Source organism: Mesoplodon bidens (genome assembly GCF_964165515.1).
Source record: "Mesoplodon bidens genome assembly, chromosome: 12".
In the NCBI taxonomy this organism is placed as follows: domain Eukaryota; kingdom Metazoa; phylum Chordata; class Mammalia; order Artiodactyla; family Ziphiidae; genus Mesoplodon; species Mesoplodon bidens.
This window is the reverse complement of record NC_138168.1, coordinates 14,689,273-14,714,888: the sequence shown is the minus strand read 5'-3', so window position 1 is coordinate 14,714,888 and position 25,616 is coordinate 14,689,273. Positions and strand designations below refer to the sequence as shown.

The window sequence follows — 25,616 nt, the reverse complement described above, 5'->3', positions numbered from 1 at the left end:
GTTTCAAAATGTCACTTTACAATTTTTTTTTTTTCCAATGAGAGGTACAATTACTAGTCTTGTGAATAGACGCCACTATCTAATCCTGGCCTACGAAGCCCTTCGTGACCTGATCCCTACCACCCAACCTCATGCCTCTAAATGGTTCACTGCTCCTCAGTCACTGCAGTTTCCGCATCCACACCTGTGTACATGCAGTGCCTCATCTGGAACACCCATGTCTCACCCTACCTCATTAGCCCAGTCCAGTGCCCTTCAGGTCTCAGCTTAATTACACCGCACCTGAGAAACCTTCCTTGATTTGTAAATGTGCCTTGCTTATAACTCAATTATAGTACAGGACATTGGACATTAACATTATTTGTCTGCATGTCTGTTTTATCACTAGATCTGCCAAACTTAGCTAATCAGAATCATGTGGAAAGTTCATAACAATATAGATTTCTCAGCCAGACTAGTAATAACTGCAGTAGACTGTTTGGTATGTAAGGTCTCAATTCTTTTGCTCTATTAGAGCAAAAGGGTTAGAGCTCTATTAGGGTTAGAGCTCAATTCTAGGTCTCAATTCTTCTTTTACCTACCTTTATTGCAAGAACAAACATGTATTCAATTAATAAAATAACTTCTCTAAGAAAATAATATTCAAACAACAAAAAATTTTAGTTCCCTTTATTCACATGAACTTATTTCCTTACATGGAATTTACACATTTATGCAAAGAGTTAAACTGCATTCCTATAGCTTAAATAAATAGCTTAAAGTAAAAATTTTAGAAAATAAAAGTATGTCCTTGGTAACACCTTGTGGTAACATGGTACCAGAATACAACATCTTTTTGTGAATTATTAATTGTCTGAAGAGAACAAGTAAAAGAAAGTAATCATTGTTTTGGTTACCTAGCTTTTAGCTTATTTTTGGATTACATGCTTAAATTTCAATGATTATCAGGAAATTTAAGTATAATATTTAGATTAAGATAAACTTGACATAACACCATATACAAAATATTTAATCACGACAACTTTAAGATCTTTAAACAACAATCTTTTGAATTTAACCTCAGATTTCTTTGAAAAAAATATATGAAGGCTATCATTTTTCAGAAACACAAAACTTTTATTGCTTACTACTGCCCTCTAGTGAATTACCAGAAAATCAACAAAGATAAAGAGATCATATTTAAAATGCTTCCAGGTCAGCCATAATTGCTTCCAATTTTATTTGTTTCAACTTCCAAGAATAAATCACCACCTGTATTTTAAAAGCCAAATGTTTTGAAAGAATATATACAAACTACAAACATTTCTAATACCTTCTTGCCCCTATAAGAACAGCACTTTTCCCTTCACCTCTCTCTTCTGTGAAGGATGAGTTTCCAACCTATTAGCCTTGGATTAGAAAGGTCAGCACCAAGCACTGCCTGTAAACTGAATATATGTCCTGCGTATACTTATAACACCTATTATTCAAGGACACGGATGCTGTCATGACTAAGGAAACAACTCACTTAACATGTATTCAATCAAGATTTCCCTTTTAAATATTCATTGATTCTAAAATATACATATATTTTTTCACATTTAACATCAGTGAAATTTGGATGCATCTTACAAACACTGGCTAGGCAGAAGTCATGATGTAATTGTCATTACCTGCACATTCACAAATTTGGTCATAGCTAGTTACATTATAGTTACTTCTCCAGTGGAGTTACCTGCATTCTTGGTACAACTCTTGAGTTTAACTGCCACTTACCATGTCTTATAAGATAGTACTACGATTTGACATTGAAGCAAAAAGTTAATGTGTAAGGAAAGACAGAACAAAGGAGCAAGCAGTGAAGCAAAAATTAACTGGAACAATGAGCATGATTCTATATTTTCTTGCAAAGCAATAGTCAAAGGCTTTATAAGTTTAAGAAAGGAAGATGCCCAAAGTAGAAGACATTTTGTACTTTGCTACTTAGGTAGCAAAAGAAGAAACAACAACAAAACAACAACAAAAACAGCTTAAATTTACACAACAGGTGTGTTAGCAGCTTCAAAGAAAATCCCTGAGACAAGAATGGAGCACCCAAGAAAAGCTGTTAGCATCAATTCCCTTGATAGCATAAAACAACCCTGTAGAGTGAAACATGGACATGAACAGCCAATTCAAAAAAGTGATTCAGAAGACTCACATTCCAAATGTGAAGTTTTAGGAATACCTTTACAACTTATTTCACTTATATTTTCCTTATCTTGAATGCAGAAGATTGATATGCCTTTTTTTTATGTAGGTAAGGCTAAAACACTTCTCTCATTAATATAAAACAAAAACTATAAATGATTAGAGAGCATGGGCAGGGCCTTTTCCTTACAGTGGTACATAAGGTGCATCTTACAAATCAGGTCACAGACTCAATGAAGCACACTATCACACAGAAGGCTGAGAAATTTAATTTTTAAAGTGGAGTTCTGTCTTCAAAGATTATTGAGAACCACTGCTCTATTTATTTCTATTTTCAAATCCTTAATTTAGCACTCTAGTTTTCTTTAATACATGAGTCTACATTTATAGTAAACTGATATTTATTAGCATAAATATATATATAATTCATAAACTCCTGGAAGACATGTTCAATTTTTTTACTGATAAGTGTACATAATAAAAAGTTCAGTAGTCGCTGTCTTTATAGGCACTTCAGTGGTCCATATGATATATTCTGTATGAAAATAGCACTATTCAACATTTCCCCACTTGGTGGCACCAAAAAATTAAAATATCTGCATAAATATTTGTGTCTAGAGGTTTTTTTGTTTGTTTTTAATTTAAAAAGTAGCAGATTCCCTTTCAATTTAAGCTGAAAACAACAAGCAAGATAACATGTCATTTGACATTCTTCTCCTAAAATTGAGTGCCCAATTATTTGGCTATTCCTTGAGATGTGGTACAGTAGATATAATCTTGGTAAAATTTAAATAATCAACTAGTTTCTAAACTAAACAACAACGCATACCTAAGAAATTCACATTCAACTGACACATACATTACAAAAACTTCTGCGGTTTCAATACTGATAGCTACAGATTCAATAACAGACATAATCTTACCTTTAATAATTAGTTCCCTGTACTCAGGGTCAAAGTGCTCTAAGCATTAATTTCCCACTTTCGGTACATAATAAAACTAAACCTCTTCTATTCCCCATGCTTATCTATTATACCCTCATTCATGTTCTGCTCCAATTCTTGAGTTTTCCCTAACTACTTAGGAGAAAACTTTGCTTTCACAAGCAAATATGATAATTAGCACCATTAGCCACCTACCAATAATAAAACCACGTACCAATAAACAGTTGATTTTCAACAACTTTTTATTAAAGTCTGAATAAGTATTATTGGCCCATTTTTCAGATGGGAAAGTCAGGACTCAGAAGCCACATTTTACATAAACACTCACACTCATAGCTAGTCTTCGGCTATGCATACCACGCTCCCCCTTAACCAGGGTCTTCTCTATCCCACCTAGGTAGTAAAACTGGCGAGACTGTGGTTTGGTAGCAAAACATTCTTCCACCCAGTTCTGAGCACATTCTGTAGTGCTATTTAAATGATGTTTATCTGTCTATCCACACACCCAAGAGTAACCACCACCCGACTGTGAATGTCTCTTTGACTGACTTACCTCTTCATAATCCACATTCTCACTGACCATGACACAGCTGCTGTTAACACCTGGTTTACTTTCACTGTGCAAGGAAAGTGGTGGAATCTGTAGCTTGAACCACATGAAACTGAACATTCAAGTTTGAGCGCCTGGTGATTACTGATTGAGTGGCCAACAGATTCCAAGACTTGATGAATTGCTTAATTAAATCCTCACAACCTTATTAAATATTACTCCCACTTTAGATGGGAAAGTAGTTCAAGAGATCCATGGACTTAAAAGGGACCCACATTTAAGCCTCTCCCCCAAGGATCATAACGGTACTGCTTATGCTACTTAAAGAAAACACACACGGTAACTCCTAGGTAGGTAACCCCTAGGCAGTCTCACCTGGTGCCTATGACACTGGACCCTCCCCCTTGGGCTCAGGCCTTTGGTGGCCCCTCCCACCTACTCAGCATCCTGTCTTTCTGGTTCCCGCCATCAGGTCCTCTGATTGTTTTATCAATGGCCTTCAGCCCAGCCCTCTGCATTCTAGAAAAAGTAAAGCTCTTCTAAGGCTATCTGAACTAAGTCAGTATGATTATTATACTTGGTTTCATTGCATAAATGATAAGTTTCACAGTTTCCATTTGAATATAAACTATATTAGTTTGAAATATTTATCTTTACAATATCGTTCCTACAGGGAAGCTCTCTTTCAAAGAGTTTTAATAATTTCACACATTTTTCCCACTCCCACTCATCAGCCCCAGAGCTTAGTGAATTCAGACCCACCAGAGTAATACTGTTAAAATGTTAGTCAGATCCTATTACTTTCCATTTAGAACCTTCTAGTAGCTTCTAATCTCCGTCAGAATGAAATGCAAAATCCTAATCATGGTCCATGAGGCGCTATAAAACATGCCTTCATCCACGCCTGCCACCCTCCCCAGTTACCTGAGCTCCCACACACCAGCTTTGCCTCCCGCTAACTGTCTGAGCACAGCACAGGGTGCTCACCCCAGGACTTCTGCACTCACCTCCCTTCGTGGCTGGCTGTCCTTCCACCTCACTCAGGTCTCTGCTCTAAGGTCAGAGAAGCTACTCCTGACCTGTCACTACTGTCTGTCCCCTACACTGCACTGTGTGAGCATCTTCACAGCATCCACCACTCGGCCCGGCCATCAGAAGACAATTCTCCATGGGTCTCTGATTTCTGCACATCTTGCAAGCCAGGCACTAACTGCCCTTTTTTTCTCTGTACTATCTTTTCAAGAATGTTTGTGCAGCAAATAGCCTGGGAAGACAAAGACTGTATTCCTCTGGAGCTAGAGCAGGCACGTTTCCTGTCCGTTAATAAAGACTCAGCTTCCCTACACTCGAGGGTCCTCAGCTTTGCGACAGTCTCGATGGGTGCTCTTCATGTCGCCCCATGGGAGTCGGGACTCAGGAAACAGGCGCAAGACAACGCGCTCCCGTGGCTGCTGCCATTGCTGTGCAACAGAAAGTTCTTCTCTGACCAGAAGTCTTACACCTTTGACCAACATCCATGGAACTGTAGCAGACTACAAGCTACAAGCGGGGTAAAATCGCAGACCCTTTATGGTTCCTGACGATGACCTTACGTGTTGGTTTCCTCTTTTTCTGTTCATTTCTCCCGACTCATCTTTCATTGACTGTTATATCCTCATCTCCCTATACTTCTCGAAGCACTTTTACAAAAAGTATCGTTTGACCTTCAAAAATCCCTAAGAGGCATTTTTTTATTCCCATCTAATGGGGAAAACACTGACCCAGGAAGGGTAAAAGACAAACCCAAGATCAGCATAACAAATCAGTCACAGAATAGCAATTAGAGTCCAGGTCTAACTCCTAATGTGTTATTAACTTGTGAATGTTTCCTAAAAGACAATTCACATGTAATATATATATTCTCTGAGATGGGAAGATAGTTACCCACCGATATATTTCTTGTATAGTAATACATGAAAAAAGCAAAAATGGCTATGAATACCCAAGCACCTGAAAGATACTAAAATGCATGATTTTAGACTTCTTTTATTATACATTATGACACTTGAATGATTATGCAACAAAACCAGATTCTGCTATCACACTAATAGCCCATTTCTTTTGTTTAAAGGGAGACACTGGAATAATACCCAATATGTTTTCTTTATAACCAGCATTTTTCATCTTTGTATCAATCAAGAAGGCTCTAAACATAAACTCCATTAATCTGAAAAGTTTCCATATAACTTAAAGCTTCCTGCACAACTCTCCCTTGGGAGGCAAGTAAGAAGCATTTTTACTGGCTTTTCCTCTATAATTTGAGCAAAAAACTCAAAAAGCACTCTGCACACAAGTTTGTTAGGCTATTATAAGTCATTATCGTACCATTCCCAGAGAGACCAGAAAAAAAAAAATCAAAGTCTCTGAGAGTATAAGACTAGATTCTTTATACTAGAGAAATATCAAGTGATGTAAAATATCTGATTTTAAAAGCCCTATATCCCCATATAGGATAAATCTACTGAATCCACAACAGGTACTGATCTATGGTTCAGAGTTCTAATATGCTTATAAATCACTAAATCTATTATTGCATAGTATATAACCACTTCAAGGTTCACAAGTTATAAAGTTTGTTTCTGAATATTAAATTTCACCAATACAGATAAAATGATTATGACCAAGTAGTTAAAAATCTACCCTCCTCTCAAGAGAAATGAAGAAAGTACTAGATATTAAAGAGGAAAACAGAGCTAAATTGAATATACCAGTAAGGTAACAAAATTGCATCATAAAGTGATTCTTTAATTTTAACTCAATTATTACCATTATACTTACTGTGTAGGTTATAGCTGCCAACATTCCAATCAAGGTCAGAGAACTAATGGAAAATGACAAGGCAGCTAAACCATCTGCAAAAGAAGAAAAACACTGTTAAAAATGTGCAACTATTCAAATGTTTATATTCAACAAATCAACAGAAATATAAAAATTGGGTTTCTCACACATTCCAAAGGAATAAACCCAATATGCATTACCCCATTCTTGAAGTGCTAACTCCAAGTGGAAAGGAGTTTTTAAATAGCTCTTCATAAAAGGATTTGTTAAAGATCTTTCAGACTAAGACTTTCTTTCTTTCACCTCTTAAAATTAAAGAGGGAAATTACTGCCTAATTATTGAGCCTAAAAAGAAATCAGCAAAATACTAGATGCTCAAAAGTTGGCCAAAAAAATGCTCTGGCCTTTCTCAAAGGCAGCCCTCAAGAAATAATATGATAGGAATGCCACTGACCTTGGCCCTGTCTTCCCTCTCCACTCAAACTCGCAGTTCCTCTGTTCTTAAATTTCAAGTTAAGTTTTTAAAATTTAGCCTAGAACTAAAATCGTAAAGAGTTTACTTCCCTCTTTAACTTGAAAGGAGCTAGCATGCTCCCTTAGTGAGGGCGGGGAGAAGCAAACAAACAGAAAATAGATGCAAACATAATACCAAAACAGGAATACTATGCTAACAAGTTAGATTTAGGAAACCTTTTAAAGGAAGGCCAATGAGTGAGTAGTGAGAGTGACACTTTCAAATAAACATACCAGATAATACAATGAAATATGCAAATTTGAATATTCTTAAATTGGAGGAATACTAATTGTTCTAGTTTTAATACAGGTTCTATCGGACCTGTATTGATCTAGTTTAAATGCAGGTACTGTGGAACCAAATATAATTTTTAAATTAATTTAATGTAACAATATTAAATAATAACAGAATGACCCATCCTATTAAAACTCACATCTCAGTTTTAAAATATAACACTTAGAGACAGCATATTATTAACAAGTTCAGAAACTATTCAAGACAAATTTTTAAGCCTTAATTTTTTTTAACTACATATAATACTACATTTTATTAAATCAAACACCATTGGTGCTGTTACTTTCTTGGTCTTACTAGAAGTATCAACAGAAAGTATTCATACAACTAGGAGAGGTCTGGCATTTCGCTGATAGCCATTTTAAGGCACCTCCACTTATAAAATACATCACAAAATCAGAGATATGAAAATGTATAAATATATGCATCTTAGAATTGATAAAGTGGAGTGTTCTGCTAAGATATCTGGCTAATCAAAAAGTTGATATTACTAATAGCGATAAGCCAAATGTGCTCTAAAATATGGTATTTAAGATATGAGGTTTTTCAAATGTTAAGACTAAGGAGATTACAGCAAGTACAGTAATGCTACCTATTATAATCACTGATTCAAGTTATGCTAACACTCAAAGACTATCAAAACTTACAGAATAATGTTTAGGGCAGAAGAGTAGTTACTAAAGAGACCTGAAGGAGTTAACTGCAGGAAAAGAAGCAATTTATTTCTCAGCAACAGGCTCAGGTACATGAATCCTGACACACAGTATCAGTATATGCCAGACCCGCTATCCGTATTCTTGCTGGTATCAGCAAGATATTAATGGACCACAATTTACAAGATGAAATCTTAAGTGGAAAGCAAGAAAATTAAGAAGCTGTACAGCAAAGACTCCAAGACCTAATTTAACCATCATTTAATATTGTATCTGGGTAAAGAGAAAGTGCTGATCAAGGAACGTACAGTACCTAATAAAAAGAATAAATACAAAAGCAATACGAATTTTCAGCATAATGTTTATAAAATAAGTTATCTAGCTTTCTTTGAAAATAGTTCAAAGGCACATGAAATTCTCAGTAATAAAATACACATTCTTATTTGATATCAGTTTCTAACACCAACTATATTTTTCAATGATTAAGCAACTTTCTTAAGCTAACTTCCTAAACCTGCTTTTTTGTTCCTCTCTAAAAACCAAGGTCATGTTGATTAAGAGAAGGAAATCTTAGATCTTTTGGTGAGGTAAATTTATAATAAACTATTATTTCATCCACATAAAACCTCTGTAATTTATATTCCACAAAAAGATTACTTAATCATGGTCAAATAGCAATATAGGGTTCTCTCAGTTAAAAATTAAAAATAAACACCAATATATCTAGCACATTTCTTTAACATATTATTCTGTATTATCCTAAGTGAATTAAAGACCACAGAAATTATAAGACCTTTACCGCTAAAACACTTTGAAAATTACATTGTCTTTTCAACATGGTAATTTTATGAAGTCAAGAGACTTCTAGCTAGATGGCTAGAAGTCTCAGTAACACAAAGTTCCTAATTTGTCTAATACCCTTTTAACCACAGGTTAAAAGAATTATGAAGTTAAATTTTTAACAGTGTAAAAATAGACTACTTATGAAAAAAGTTGCAAGAGTCATGAAATGTGAATTATTATGGATTTTATTGTTTAAAAGAATACTTACGACTACTTCCAAGTTCTTCAAACAGGAACTTCACCTTTTCCCACTCTGTAGAATTTTTGTTACTGGGAGGATTCAATGGAACAAAAGCACTATGAAGGAGAAAATAACTGTTTAATGGTTTTAAGGACAAAAGGTCAAATAAAAGGAAATGACCTGAAACTCAATTTTTAGTAATTTTTTAAACCGAGATCAACTTTCCCCCCAAAAGAATTAGCAAATCAGATCTGCACCAAGTAGAGAGAGGTGTGAGAAGTTGCTTATCTATGTGTTTACCATATCACAAATTTGTTTTAATGGCTTAATTACTGTATTCAGCATAATCAGTCCCGTTTCCTTTGTAATCCTGTGTATTTTATTTTTTGCATTTAAAACTATTTTGAGAAGGAGGCATAGGCTCAAGATGGTCAAAAAGGTCCACAGCACAAAACAGGTTAAGAATTCCTTTGTTAAATCAGGAGAACAGAATATGAACATTAAGTAATGATTTCAGTATATTTATATGCATAAAAAAGAACAGAAAGGAAATATACCAGAATTAGCAGTAAATATCTCATTGTAGAATCAGGGGTGCTTTTTACTTTCTTCTTAGTATTTTTCTGTATCCTTCAAGATTCTACCTAATATACATAATGAAAGTAAGTATTTTCTGTTTATTTTTCTACCTAATATACATAATGAAAGTAAGTAGTTTCTATTTATTTTTCAATCGACAGCTGAGAGAAAGAGAGAGACAGACAGACAGAAAGGCGCTTTATTATCTAGCTCAGAAGCAAGAAGACAAGAGACTACAGTAGAGGGCTCAGTATCCCTTAGATTGTGTATATGGAGAATCAAACAGGAATGTAAGAAGTAACTCTAATACTACCTCCTTTCCAACCTAATTTTAATTGTAAGCAAAGCAGTAACATCTATCCGTTTTTGTGACAAAGAAATACTGCATGAGTTCACCAATATATTTAAGTACCTGCCCTGATAACGTAAGCAAGTAAAACAAAGTAATTATTCTAATTTTTAAAAATTCCAAAAACCTTTACTCCTTGGTACTACCAATACTTTTTATTCTTATAAAAAGATGAATCATCAGACATGTCATGAGGTTATTTAAATTTCTAACTATTTGTACTGACATCAGTTTACTACATTCTTCTCAGTCTTGGAGATTTACTTCTCACTACTTTTAGAAAGAAAAGTGATTACTCACAGGGATAGAGCAATAAATGTAAAGACCTCATTATTTGCTGCCCTGGTTATAAAATCAAAAACAATTAAATAAAAGCAGAGGGTGGAATCAAAAAACAAACTCTTGCATATTATACTTCAACAATGATATTAACTTATATATCAGCATTTAAACAAAAATATAAATCAAGCAAGAAAAAACTACCTATGTAATATCCCTCTATTTTATTTGAACAATTTTTTCCAGATATATATATATATATTTTTTTTTGAAGAGTATATTTTGAACTTGTTATTTGGAATAACCACTTCTGTGAATATGGGGAAAAACTTCTATGTTGTAATAAAATATCATCTAAAGTCTATTAAAATAGAAATACGTGTCACAAATACCTAAAAATAGCATTCCTACTTAGAACATTCAGTATTTATGTCAGTTTTAGGTAATCAGACGTTCTGTCCAGTGGCAGAAGAAAAGTAATTAGCTCTCTCGATCTTGACACTTTCATGTTCTAGCGGCTGAGCAGGGCTCTTGAGCAGTTCAAATATTTAGTGAAGAATAACACCAGAGGAAACTTGACATGACCAAAGAATTAAAAAATAAAAAAAATAATAAAAGGTTAAATGGCCCAAACTCCGGTCAGAACGACTTCAGGAAAATACTTACTCTGAAGCAATCCAGCAGAGCGCTAACATCTCAGCACTAGTATTTTAGGTACAACTAGAACGAGTAGCAAAAGCACAAACCCAGGGCTGGCTCCGCAGCCACCTGGCCACCAGTGAGGTATAATCCAAGAAACAGACCTAAAGTATCTTCTCATAAGCTAAGAGTAACATCCGGAAGCAAAATTCAAACGAGTCACAACTAAATATGTCAATATGTCCTGGGCAATACTACTCAAGACATTTAACAACCAATACGGCAAAGGCACTAACTCATCAACGGACGCTGGCCTTGGTCCTGAAGACCCTGCTAAACCGGGCTTTACCCTTTGACTGGGCTGAGGGTGAGGTAAGGGACTCAGGAACATGGAGCATAACAACCAGAAGGGCCCAAGCAATGTTCACGGCCAAATACCAGCCCCGCAGACAAAGACCTGCCGGGAGCACCTCCTAACAGATGCAGAGGCCGCTTCAGCCAGACGAGCCTGGACCACAGCCAGAGTCATTTTGAAGGGAGGAAGCAGTTATAAGGTTCTCAGGCCTTTACCAAGTGGTGACGGTCCTCAAGTAACCGAGAGTGTAATGGGATTTGTGTGGTAGGAAGGTACAGATGCTTTCTTCATCTCAGTCCCTCTCAAAGAACTGGATACAGAGAACCTCAGCTTTCAAAGACACACAGTGCTAGAACAAGATAAGAACCGGAATCTCGTGAGATTATAAATTTCCCTTAGGCTCTTAACAATAGTGAAACTGCTTAGAAAAAATATTTTACATCCCATCTGACTGAGTGAATTAGCTGAATACAGATTACCTCTTCAGGAAGAGACAAAGGAAAGGCTAATGCATTTCAGTGGATATGGAATTGAAATGATGAATTCAGCAGAACTGAAAGTAAGATTTTCACCTCCTACACTCAAATGCCAAGTCCTATTTATCTTCCAAATAGCCTGTTTCTTCCCCTCTGCTCTCTGTAACTACTCTCGTTCAGGCCCTCACCTCTCCCCTGAACTACGACAGTGATCACTAAGTGGCCTTCCCAGCTACCATTTATATTTCACTCCCTGACCAACTCCCAAGTGCCCTTTTTGACGCATCCTTCAGTGTTAGAACCAATTCACACGTATTTGCTTTCCTGCGTTCACACACCAACACATACACATCTGCCCTGCCTTTCAGTTGCTCAGCAGGATAAAACGCAACGTCTTAAACACTGTAAGTAAGACCCAGAGTCCACCTATGTGGCTAAGGTCATGGTCTGTCACTTGCCACCACAAACACTTGAAATGTCACATCTTACATTTTTTTTTTTGTACCGAGGGAGGGAGGATTTAAATTTACATTGTACTTTTTATATCATTCTTTAACTATTCCATGCTAACTTCAGTCTCTCAGTTACCATATGTTATAGACTCAACTGTGTCCCCTCCCCCCAAATCTACTATGTTGAAGCGCTAACCCCCAATGGGGACGGTACTTGGATACAGGGCCTTTCGTAAGGTAATTAAGGTTAAATAAGGCCCTAAGGGTGAGGCTCTGATCCGATGGGATTGGTGTCCTTGTAAGAAGAGGAAGAGACACCAGGGCTCTCTCTCCCCACTCCTAGCAGAGAGGAAAGGCCGTGTGAGGACACCGTGAGAAGGTGGCCGTCCACAAGCCAAGGAGAGAGCTCCCACCAGAAACCAAACTCACCGACACCTCGATTGTAGACTTCTAGCCTCCAGAACTGTGAGAAAACAGTGTCCACTGTTTAAGCCAGCCATCCTGTGGTATTTTGTTAAGGTAGCACAAGTAAACTAATACAGATTTTGGTACCATGAAGCGGGTTGCTACTTTGTAACAAATACCTAAAAAATGTGCATGTGACTTTGGTACTCAGTGACAGGGAGAGGCCTAAAGAGTTTTGAGGTTGCATGCCAGAAAAAGCCTAAGCTGGCCCGAAGGGGCTACTGATAAAAATGTGAATGTTAAAGGCCATTATGTTGAGGACTCAGTAAGAAAAGAGAAGCGCTACAGAGAACACCTCTGTCATCTTGGAGAAGACATACATCACCATGAATGGAATGCTGGGAGAAATATGGACACTAAAGGTCATTCTGGGGAGCTCTCAGCTGGAAACGAGGAACACGTTAATAGAAACTGAAAGAAAGGAGATCCTTATTAGAAAGCGACAGAGAGCTTGGCTGAACTGTTTTGTAGTGTTTTATGGAAGGCAGAACCTGCAAGAGATAAAATGGGATATTTAGCTTACGAGAATTCTAAGCAAAGTGCTGGAAGAAGCTGGTTGGTTTCTCCTTACCATTTATAGTAAAGAGAGAGAGTAGAGAGATAGGTTAAGCAAAAAGGAAGCAGCCTATCCATATTGCAAACAATGAGAAAGGATGTTCTAAGAGTGTGGCTGAACAACCATTTGACAAGGAGATTAGTATAGGTGGAAACCATGGATTCAATCAGCTATCTCAGCAGAAGACAGGAAGACAGACAGGGTAACACTAGCAGAGACACGGCCAACTTGAACTAAGGGAACAGAGATGAGACAAAATAAAGGAAGGCTATGAGACTTTGGGGATTCTACGGGACAGGGTGATAGTTATTTGGCTGAGAACATGCTTTATCCTTCAAGAAAACCCAAGAATGACCCCAAAGGCAATTCAGTTATCACCAAGGCTGCCACTTCTACTGCCCCAAGGAGGCAAGGCTGTTTCCTCCTCAATTTCAGAGGACCGGGTACCCCCTGCCCTCCACTCAGCTTTAGCTGCCAGGGAGCTGCTGCAGAGTCAAGGGGGCAGAACCCACACCCAGAATCAAGGGGGCGGGCGGGGCCGCTGCCTAGGGCCATGGCAGTGACCTGCCCCTCGGGGGCCTGCAGGGCAGAGCATCCATCCAAGATGCTTAGCCTTGAGCCTTAAGGTCTGAGGGAATTTGCCTTGCTAGGTTTTGAACCTGCTTGGCTCCCATCACTTTTTCTTTCCCATTTCTCCCTTTTAGAATGGAAATGCCTGTCCCACCTTGTATCTTGGAAGCACATAACTTGTCCAGTTCACTTCTGGGGAAGAATTCTGACTCAGGAGGAATCAGTCTCACCCATACCTGATCTAGATGATGTTTAGATGAGACTTAGGACTCCGGCTGGATGCTGCGTTAAGACTTTGGGGGCTTGCTGGGATGAAGTAAATGCATTTTTTGTGTGAGAAGAACATGGATTTTGGGGGGCCAGAGAACAGAGTATAGACTGAACTTGCCCTCACAAAATTAATGCTGAAGCCCGAACACCCGTGGGATGGTATTTGGATACAGGGCCTTCAGGGAGGTAATTAAAGTTGAATGAGGTCATAATGGTGGGACCCTAGCCCAACGGAATTGGTGTCCCTACAAGAAGAAGAGGAGACCCTGGAGATACTCTCTCCCCCGTGAAGCACAGAGGAAAGACCAGGTGAGGACACAGTGCGAACGACACCGTCCCTGAGCCAGGAGGAGGGTCCTCACCAGAAACCAAACTTGACTACACACTGATCAGGACTCCAAGCCTCTACAACTGTGAGAAGATAAACACCTGCTGTTCACGGCAGTGTGAGCAGACTAATACAGGCGACCCTAGAACAATACGGGGGTTAGTGGCACCAACCCTCCACGCAGTCAAAACTCTGAGCATTGACTTATACTCGGCCCCCCAGACATGGTCCCACCACGTCCACAGCTCCTCAGCGTCCACAGTTCCACATCCACACACCACCAATCATGTAGTACTGTAGTGTTTACTACTGAAAAACCACCACGTATAAGTGGACCTGCACAGTTCAAACCCATGTTGTTCAGGGGTGAAGCACACATAACACCTGCTGTTCATCTTTTTTCTAGTCTGCTGACCAACTTCCACTCCATCAAATTTTGATTCCAAGATTACTTCCTCTTATGTCTTACCTGATTCTGCAAAGCAGAACCTGCTACTCCACCATCAACACCTGGCATCTATCTCTTATTAGAGCCCTTAAATATTGTAACTCAGGTTATCTATTTGCATCTCTCCCCATGTGAACCTTGAGGACAAACATCACGACCCTCCAACCTTATTCCCAAGACTACCCAACCCACAGGAGTTCCAAGTGTTAGTTGCGTGAATTAGTTAAACCTAGACCACGTTTTTGCCATAAAATCATCTACTGTTTTGTCAGAAAAAAATACATCACTTAACAAAAACTAGAAGCGTGTCACCTTCAAGAAAGTTTCAGGAAATGCAATCAGTTAACCTAAATGCACCTCATTCAAATACTCACACACGGTAATGAGAATAACACTGCCCTAGATGACCAGACACTACTTGTCTTTTAGTCACAAACTTCTGGCTTGCGAAATAGAGGAGTCCACACACTCTCCCCTACATCAGTGTCCGGGGCAGATGCCTTCACCTCAAATATGGAGGAGAAAATAAAGGCGACCAGAGAGGAACTCCTTCATTTGCCCAGCAAACCTCTGCACCTACCTGGAACTCTTTCCATTCTTATCCCTCTCAGAACCATGCAGGACACGTCCTTCCCCACTGACTGGCCCTCCCACGGCCTGAGTGCTTCGGACGCCCTGCCTGCTCTCTTGTTGCCCCCCAACAGCCAACGCCATCAACTCCACCAAAACAGGCTCCCGGTATTAAGAAAGGCAGGAGGCGACCCAGGGAGAACTGCACAGCAGTCACTTAGCTTACTGCCCACACCTCACACAGGGTAAAGCTCATTTTCTTCATTGGGTGTCACTACTGGAAAAGAGCAGGGACTACAACTTGAGTGTCCTGAAGTCTGACCTGGCGGCTGACTCCGAATCTCCGCCTGAACGTTCCGAAGACTTAGCCATGGACCAGGCTGAGCTTCTGACGCTCCCTCTCCTAAGCGGCTCCTCCTTCAGGTCTGCCTGCTGATGATAACGTCACCCCTCCTGTGTAGTGAAGAATTCGGCCTTGCCCCAGGACGAGGGCTGACTTTTGCCCATGATTCTGGGATGCCATCCGTGTCATACCTGATGGAAGTGTCTGTGTTTAGGACAGGGGGTGGCCACACCCAACCTCAGGTGGTGGCCAGAAAGACCAACATGTGGTTTAGGGTGGGGCTTTGGGTCAGTGGCATCAGTGGGGGCTGATATAACCAGGCGGGCGATCAGTGACTCAGACACGCCTGCATGAGAGGGTCTCAATAAAAACTCCAAGCACCAAGGCTCACGTGAGCCTCCCTGGCTGGCAATACAAGTATTCCCCCAGGTTTCCGAAAGTCCACTCACTTTATACCACTTCACTTTTACTAAAGACCTACATTAGCACCTGTTTTCACTAACCAAAAGAAATCTGAAGGATCGTCACTTTTACAAAAAAGGCAAAAAGCAAAGACAACGTCAGTGCTGGTTCTGGAGTGAGCTGCTCCGGAGGCGGCGTGCAGCGCACCTAGAGCAGAGAGTGCAGCCCCGCCAAGCTCCCTGCCGGGGACCACGCTCAGCATCTCAGCATCGGCCACCACAGCTCTGACCTTTGTCTGTGGGCATCTGTGCTTTACCCGATTTATCTTGCGCGTCCATGAGCCAGATGTGTCCTAAGGTAATTGCTTCTTCCCTTTATGCCTTCTCAGCTTACGAAAAGTTTCATAGGAACCATCTACTTTTGGATGGCAGGGGAAACCTGTACTCCATGCACGTTGTTATACATGGAAGCCAGAAGGGGAATGTGTCCCGAGGACAACACACGCTTCACATCTGGAATCTTCCCAGACTCTGTCCTATGCATGTCTTAAAAGGTTGATTTTAGTCTGTATTCTTTACCTGTAATAGATGGTAACCATGAATATAACTGCTTTTGGTGAGTTCTGTGAATCCTTCCAGAGAATTATCAAAGCTTGCGGTTGGTTTCAAAAGTGAGAGAAGGGCTTCTCGGACTCTGCAGCTGGGCTAACTCCAGGTGCACCCTCCATCCTTTTCTCTCTCGTACCCCCCCGTATCTGACCTACCAGAAGATTCTGCCAGCTCTCTCTCTCCAGAAGACAGGCAGGATCCAATCACTGCTGCTGCCATCCTGTCTTGCCTGGGTTACTGAACAGACCTCATGTCTCCTGCCTTACCCCCCGCAAAGTCAACCCTCAAAACACCACCCGGAGATCTCTGCAAAATGTCGATCATGTCACTGCACGACCAGACCCCCAGAACAGCTCCCCACTCCTCGAGAATAAAGGCCAGAGTCCTGGCAACAGCCCCTGATGCCCCGCTTGGCTCGGCAGCTCCGGCCCCTCTACCCGCACCTTCAGCTACCCCCGCCTCCACCCCTGCACTCCAGCCGCCCTGCTTTCCTCACTTCGTCTTGGACGTGCCAGACGCTCTTCTGCTTCGGGGCTTTTTAGCTGATTTTGCTCTGACTGCAACGCTCTTCCCTCCACATGTGTTCACGGCGCCTGCACCTCCCTCAAGCGTCTTCTCACCCCACCTTCTCAGCAGTGCCTTCCCCGAAAATGTCACACCCCCAACACAAGCTATTTTCTTCGTCCGCTCCCCTAACCCCTACTGAACGTACGCCCCATGAGAAGAAGGAACTGTCTTTTCTATTAATCGCTGTTTCCCCAGCACCTTGTACAGTATCTGGAACACATCAGGAACACAGTAAGTATTTGGAAAATAAGTGAATATTTTATTGTTCAAAATATCTGGTCAAACCATCACTTCTCGTTATTAATGGATTTACAAGGAGCTGTTTGCTTCACTTTTAATATACTGCTTCTAAATAAATAAATATCATGTAGACAATCAATTAAAGCTTATTAAAATCATACAAAATGTAAACTCTCTAGGACTGAAGATGATTTTCCATGCAAAGAACCAACAAATTTCAGAAGAACCTTCAGGAACCCTTTTGTCTGGGAAAGATATTCTGGCTCTTGTAAAGATCTGTGGTTTTACTGACGGTTCCCAGTCATGGTCTAAATCAGGATCTGGCCAATTATGGACTGCCCGTGTTTGTAAAGTTTTACTGGCACTCAGTCACGTCCTTTGGTTTATGTATTGTCTGTGATTAGAGCTACAGGAAGAGAGCTGAGCAGTGCCACATGGACCCCTAACCTGAAATATTTACTATCTACCCTTTAAGAAAAGTTTGCTGATCTCTATTTAGATTTACAGATAAGGGACCTGAAACTGACAAAGCAAATTCACCTAACTATATCTAGCTTAATTTAAAAAGCCAAAAAAGACTAAAAAATATACTTAAGAGCTAAAATAAATAGCAAAACCACTAAAATGTGTCCTTTCAGCAAGTACTCTTTTTCATGACATATCAAGGCAAGGAAGGGACCTAAAAATATACTTTGACTATAGAACATGTGCATTCTAAGAACTCCTAGAACTACAAAAAGTTACTGACCAATTTTACTCGCACCACAAATTGTATTTGATAATTTTTTTTACTTATTGAAAATTCTGAGACCAAATTACAAGCAGAAACTTTAAAAAACTTATTAGCACCTCATATATTTCCTAACATAAAAAACAAAATTATCAAGATCTATTTTAACAAAGATGAACGTCTTCCATTAACAGGGACAAATGTTTTCCAAAAAGAAAACTTTAAATGTATAAAAAATGTGCAGAATTTTATTGCCATTACTTTATAAAAACTTAAGGAAGAAGAATTAAGAACGAACTCATTGACAAAGTTTAATTCAAAGAGTTAAAGAATGATGCGTCAAATCTGAAAAGATATCCAGACAAGGATTTTTCATCAAAGTGCTGTTTATAAAAATGGAAAAACTGCTACCATCATAAGAATCAAAGTAGTCATCACTAGAAGATCAAATAAATTGTTGTATCCTAAGAAGGAAATGCAATACAGACAAAATCGATGGATATACATTCACTATACTGAAGAGATGTCAACCAGTGGATTACCAAGAATCCCATAAAATATAATCACATTTGTGTAAAATTACAACATAGAAGGTTATGTGGGAGAAGGGGCTTTCCGCATGTACTTGAGCACATGAAAAATGTCTAGACAGAACATTGTAGAAAAAAAGGTTAATTATGGTTATTGCTTGTTGGTGATATAAAAGGTAGTTTGTTCTTTTTTTTTAGATTTTCTTAATCTTCTTTCCTATACTTTTATGAATGAGTCCTTATTATTATTATTATTATTGTTAAAATAATGCTATTTCCATTTTCAGGAAAACAAAAATCAAGACTTACCCAACTAGAAGAAGTAGTGCACAAATCACAACAAATCCGAAAGTATACTTGAATGCCGTTTTAATTTGCTAGATGTCAAGAGAGAAAAAAATATCCCATTTAGTAAGACTTTTAAAATATAAAATATTCTCGGCTATAGTGTAACAGCACTTTCATATCCTATGCACATTTATATTCAACTGTGTAAAGCTCCCCCTGTTGAAAAATAAATCTTAAAATTTGAAGAAAAACAACGTATATACCACATCTTAAGTATCTATCAAACTACACTAGATTTTTAAAATCTTTTCAACGGTTAGGCCTTGTGAAAAGCAGAACACCTAAAGCATAATTAACTCTCCAGTGGGAGAATTAATAGTAATTAATTTACTTTAGTAAAATTATCACAATATTTAATAAAATATTTCTCAAAACAGGGAGCATTCAGAATCCACAATGCCCCTACCCCAATTCACCAAAATGGGTTAAGTAATAATTAATAATTACAATAAATATTTAATTTACATAGGTTTGTATGTATATGTCATATATAAAACAAACATATACTTATGTATACTTATTATATAAGATCCCACATGCCACAAGGCATGGCCAAAAAATAATAAATAAATAAATAAATAAATAAATAAATGTCACGAGGCAGATGATGGTATCATTAAAAAAAAAAAGAAATTAACTTTATGCTTAAATGATGAATTCTTATTCACAAATACCTAAAGTAAAGGTAAGGAGGGTCAACCAAAAGGGATGGGGAAGATGTGCTTTAGAAGAAGTGAAGAGAAGAGAAGAGAAAGCATTTATCTCATTCAGTTTTCAACAGTAAACTGGTGACCAGCCACTTTACCTTACATACCTTGGGTTTTCAAATGTAGAGTTACATAGTATCTGCAAACAATAATTCGACTTTCTTTATAAATATTTCAGCATAGTATTTTTTTTCTCTAACAAATTGCACTGATTACCACTCTGGGAATCATTTAAAATACTGTTGAAGTACTTTGCTCATGATCTTAATGCAAATGTTTTAAGGTTTTAATAAACACACCTATGCATAATGCTGGCTTTTGAGTGAATATATCTGTGTATTTAAATACAAAACAAAAACAAGGTATAAAACAAACTCCTATAACTCAATAAAAAGACAAAAGAAATTTATTCCTTTTCTGCTGCTTTTTCCCCCTGAAATCACAAATAAAGTGTTCGATTTTCGCAAATACCCTTCAACATACAATTTCTTCGAGGACCTATTAAATTACTATTTATTAACAGATGCGCTGATTCTAAACCACCAATGCAATCTAGAGATAGGCCCAACTCAGTTATACTGCATTAATGTACTTTTTTTTGTTTGTTTGTTTGTTTGTTTTTGCGTTACGTGGGCCTCTCACTGCCGTGGCCTCTCCCGTGGCGGAGCACAGGCTCCGGACGCGCAGGCCCAGCGGCCATGGCCCACCGGCCCAGCCGCTCCGTGGCATGTGGGATCCTCCCAGACCGGGGCACGAACCCGTGTCCCCTGCATCGGCAGGCGGACTCTCAACCACTGCGCCACCAGGGAAGCCCTAATGTACTTTTAAGATGCTCCTGAATTCTATCTGCTAATGTTTTAGTGAAGATTTTTCTACCAAGACTTAAGTGACCTTGATCTGCAGTTTTGGGCGTGCATCTGTGCTCTACTAATCAGGTTTCTGTAGCAGTGTTATCATGGACCAGTAAGACCAGTCTGCAAATGTCCCTCCTTTATGCCCTAGAACAGGGGTCAGCAATCTACATCGTGTGGACCACACGCAACCCCCTCCTACTTCACATCACACTCGCTGAGTCCCGTCTCTGGCTACGTTCACACTACGACCACAGAGCTGAGTGCCTGAGATAGAGTCTGTAAGGCCTACAAAGCCTAAGATATTTACAACCCGACCTTTTACAGAAACAAGCCTGCTGACCCCTGCTCTAGAAGCACTCTAAAACAGCAGTCACAAGTCCCACGTGGTTCCTGAGCACCTGGAATATGGCTGGCTGGAACTGGCGTGTGCTGTAAGGGTAAAATGTACTCTAAATTTCAAAGACAAAGCGTGACAAAATGTAATGTCTCATTACTAACATGTTCTTGACTATTTGAAATAATAATGCTTGCAACATATTACATTAAATACAATGTGTCATGAGAAATAATTTCAACTGCTCTTTACTTATTTTTATGTGGCTACTAGAAAATTTAAAATTTCACATGTGGATTACATTATACTGCTATTAGACAACACTGCTCTAGAATAAATTCAAAGTCACATCACTCTCTGAAAAAGAAGGAAATAATCTTTTCCCCCGTAAACTGAGACATCTAAATTAAAGCTACTCACAGTGAATTTACCAGTATCATCATCATCCTTTTCTTCATAGTAGAAGTAGACAAAAGGGATCCAGAAGAACACACAGAATAATATAACAGAATATAAGGCTGTGGAAAGAAATAAGCTGAGTTAAAATAAAACAAATGAACTTAATAACTGTTTCATACATATATGCGCGCACACACACACACACACACACACACCCCATCTGATCCCTAGAACCGTAACTCTATACATATATGTCATATCCAAAATCAGCCTTTTCTGACCCCCATTCCAAGAAATCAACACCACTATTACATAACAAATCATAATTCAAGTTAACTATGGGGCAATTTTTAGCAATAATCATGATAGTAATTGTGCTGATAAATTGTGGCAGCTAACATCTCAGGTCTCACTATGTACTCACCAGTGCTAAGAACTTTCTGTGAGCCATCTCATTTAAATAAACTTTAACTTTTGTCTTCCTTCCACCTTAATACTGAGTACAGCTGACACATTTGCCAGTCACTCAAGTTAAAGAAACAACTATAATTGATACTGCATTTTTGATATAAATAATTTCCCTCATCTAAGTTTAAAATATGCAGTTATGAAACTGATCTTATAACAAATCAAGATAGAGAAAAAGTAAGAACAGTAAAACCAGATTCAAAGTTAACTGATATGAATTTCTATTGATCTGCTTTAAAATAACGTTAGATTTCAGATACTTGCAACCAGTAGTCAGTCAATCAAAGTATTTCTTTTAATTCAACACAGAACTTAAAATTTGAACAGCAAAAGATACAGCATTTAAAATAAAAATAACATAAACAACTTTTTGAGAATTAACAAACCTACCTAAGAAACCTGGCCTTAAAACCTTCTGTGGGGCTTCCCTGGTGGTGCAGTGGTTGAGAGTCCGCCTGCCAGCGCAGGGGACACAGGTCTGTGCTCCGGTCCGGGAAGATCCCACATGCCGCAGAGCGGCTAGGCCTGTGAGCCATGGCCACTGAGCCTGCGCGTCCGGAGCCTGTGCTCCGCAACAGGAGAGGCCACAAGAGTGAGAGGCCCGCGTACCGCATAAAAAAACAAAACAAAACAAAACAAAAAACCTTCTGTGTATTTACATTTATTTGCATATACATAAGTTCATGGAAAATAGTGACAACATAATTATATAAAACAACCACAGGAGGATAATCATTATACTCCTTTATTTAAAAAAAAGCATTTGTTAGTAATGTGTAATAAACCCCAAATTACTTATTCTCTTGGAAGGAACGACTGTATGAGTTACAGAGTTTTTAAACATGATCTAAATACCTGCTAGCACCATCTCATTTATCTGGAGGCCACTTACGAAACAGCCCCCACTAACTGCAACAGTTAAAAAAAAGAACTCAGAACACGGCCCTAGATAACTGACAGAAAAATCAGAGTTAATTTATACTGACCAATCACAAAATGACTGTCAGCCTACTGAATTTTGGCACTACAAATATTCAGTGAAATTTATGCAATCTTTTAATATTATGAGAAACTAATAATGACAGTAAATCTTTAAGGGTAATGAATACTGGTGTTTCTACTACAAACCAGAGAGTAGTCAGTATTAACATTTCTATTACAGATCTAAGAGCCAGTGGAAATAAACAAGTACTGAAAAAAGTAACCAAAATAAGTATTCTAAAAGCTTCAAAAAATTAAACATAAAGGGAAAGTACTATAAATCGCTCTAAACACCATACCAATATTATGACTGAAATAATCAAATAATCTGTACAGAAGAGGAAAAACCCTAAATTAGGACAACAGAGTATAGTGGGCTGACAACCACATGCCAAAAACTTTGATAAACTGACAGACGCAGTAAGGTTTGGCTTCAGCCTCAGTATATCATTTGCGTCTACTACTTGGTGGCCTAGGCCTTCACACAGCCAAAGAGCCTAATGACTATTTCATAAGCATTCCTGGCATTCCTGAACTTGTGTGATCAATGACCTTGTAAATGCCTAAGTTACCATTATACTCATTTAGCACAAGAAGGTATAAAATTAACTCCTATAAATAAAATACAAATAACCCACTTTTAAAAAAAGACAAAAGACAGATACTTCATCACAGAAAATATACAAAATGGCCAATAAGCACTTTTAACAGGTGCTCATCATCATTAGTCATCAGGAAGATGCAAACTAAACCTGTACTGAGATATTACAGACCCACTAGGATGGCTAAAATTAAACTGACAATACCAAGTGTTGACAAGAATGCAGAACAACAGACATTCCCATACTTTGCTAGAGGGAGTGTAAAACAGCACAACACTGTAGAAAACTGTTCAGTAGTTTCTTACTAAGTTAAACATATACCTACCATATGACTGAACAATTCTATTCCCCCAGCAATGAAGTGCAGTGATATATGCAAAGTCCTTCTGACCAGAGAAGCCTGCCTGAGTTGCAGAGTCCAGGGCTCTTATTGGGGACTTAGAATATAGGCACATTTGCCTGACTGACCAGCTATGATGACCAAATACATACCCTGAGAAGGAAAGCAAGTATTCACCATAAATCACACACACAAACAAGCCAAACAAGTTGGACTGTGTGGTTCCATGCCGTATTCAGTTGTACAGAACCATTTAGCAATTAGTAACATTAGGGAACATCCAAGCGCCAGATTCCCAGGGATTGGTCAAGTGTCAGCCACACAAGCAGGTCCTCCTAAAGTTATGTGAGAATTAAACAATATCAGGTCTGATTCACAACAAGAAAGTTGACAGCAACATTACTAACAGTGATCAAAAACTGGAATCGGGGGCTTCCCTGGTGGTGTGGTGGTTGAGAGTCTGCCTGCCGATGCAGGGGACACGAGTTCATGCCGCGGTCCGGAAAGATCCCACATGCCGCGGAGCGGCCGGACCCATGAGCCATGGCCACTGAGCCTGTGCGTCCGGAGCCTGTGCTCCGCAACGGGAGAGGCCACAACAGTGAGAGGCCCGCGTACCGCAAAAAACAACAACAACAACAACAAAAAACTGGAATTGATCCAACTGTCCACCAACAGGTGAATGGATACACTGAGTGGTACAGTCACACAGATGACTACTATACAGCAATAAGGAAGAATAAACCATGAACACATGTGATGAGGATGAACCTCACAGACCTGAAACTGAATAAAAGCAGCACCGACACAAGAATACATCTTCTACTGTTGAACTTAAGGAAGTCTGAGAACTAGCAAAACCGGTTTATTATGACCCAAACCAAAAAAGTGGTTGGGGCAGCTACTGACTATAAAGAGACGAGAGGATGTAGAGCAAGGAAAACTCTCCTATGTTGCTGGAAGGAATACCCAGAAAAGATAACTTCTAGGAGTGAACACCTGGAGAAAGGAAGTGGGGAAGACACAATTCTGAAGAGACTCTTGACATACCCTCAGTCTGGCACTGCTCTAAGTCTCTGTTTCCCTGAAACCACACTCTAAGCTACCTTCTGGTTATCTGACTGTTTTTTCTCAGTGTCCTTCAAAAAGATTTCTTCCCTTAGCCTGTAAATATTAAACTGTAAAGAAGGAATTAAATTAACATTTTTATTTGTTTTGGATCAGTTCTAATGCCAAGTTGGACTTATATCAATATATCTGTAAATGGAAAAAAAAATGCTGCTACCACTATCACCAAACAGAGAAATTGCTTTGTTTAAAGCTCTACTTCAGCTTCATGGGCTTCCTCCCTGCAGAGCCTGGGAGCGACAGCCCTCCCCTAGCACCTGACTGGGCCTCTGGGGTGAGGAGGTGCTACACGAAAGGAAATCTGAGGCAGAGAGAGGTACACTGCCTGGTCCAAGATCACAGAACTACCATGGGGCTGCCAGGGTCTCGGTGCTCTGGCTGGGTGTCAGGTCTGAGCCTCCGAGGTGGGAGAGCTGAGTCCACGACATTGGACCACTGGAGACCTCCCAGCTCCACGTAATATCAAACGGTGAAAACCTCCCGGAGATCTCCATCTCAACGTTAAGACCCAGCTCCACTCAATGACCAGCAAGCTCCAGTGCTGGACACCCTATGCCAAACAACTAGCAAGACAGGAACACAACCCCACCCATTAGCAGAGAGGCTGCCTAAAATCATAAAAAGCCCACAGACACCCCAAAACACACCACCAGATGCAGTCCTGCCCACCAGAAAGACAAGATCCAGCCTCATCCACCAGAACACAGGCACCAGTCCCCTCCACCAGGAAGCCT

At 39.2% G+C, this 25,616-nt stretch overlaps 1 protein-coding gene across 1 annotated transcript in view; it reads right to left on the bottom strand.

The window, feature by feature from the left end:
- Positions 1 to 25,616, bottom strand: part of LMBRD1 (LMBR1 domain containing 1) — a 108,669-nt gene that overhangs the window by 49,918 nt on the left and 33,135 nt on the right. Inside the window, exons 4-7 of the mRNA XM_081251176.1 lie at positions 21,385 to 21,482; positions 19,031 to 19,098; positions 8,993 to 9,081; positions 6,481 to 6,554 (exon numbers count right to left, since the gene is read on the bottom strand). Of these exons, the coding sequence (XP_081107302.1) occupies positions 6,481 to 6,554; positions 8,993 to 9,081; positions 19,031 to 19,098; positions 21,385 to 21,482 (329 nt within the window). The remainder of the gene's footprint in view (positions 1 to 6,480; positions 6,555 to 8,992; positions 9,082 to 19,030; positions 19,099 to 21,384; positions 21,483 to 25,616) is intronic.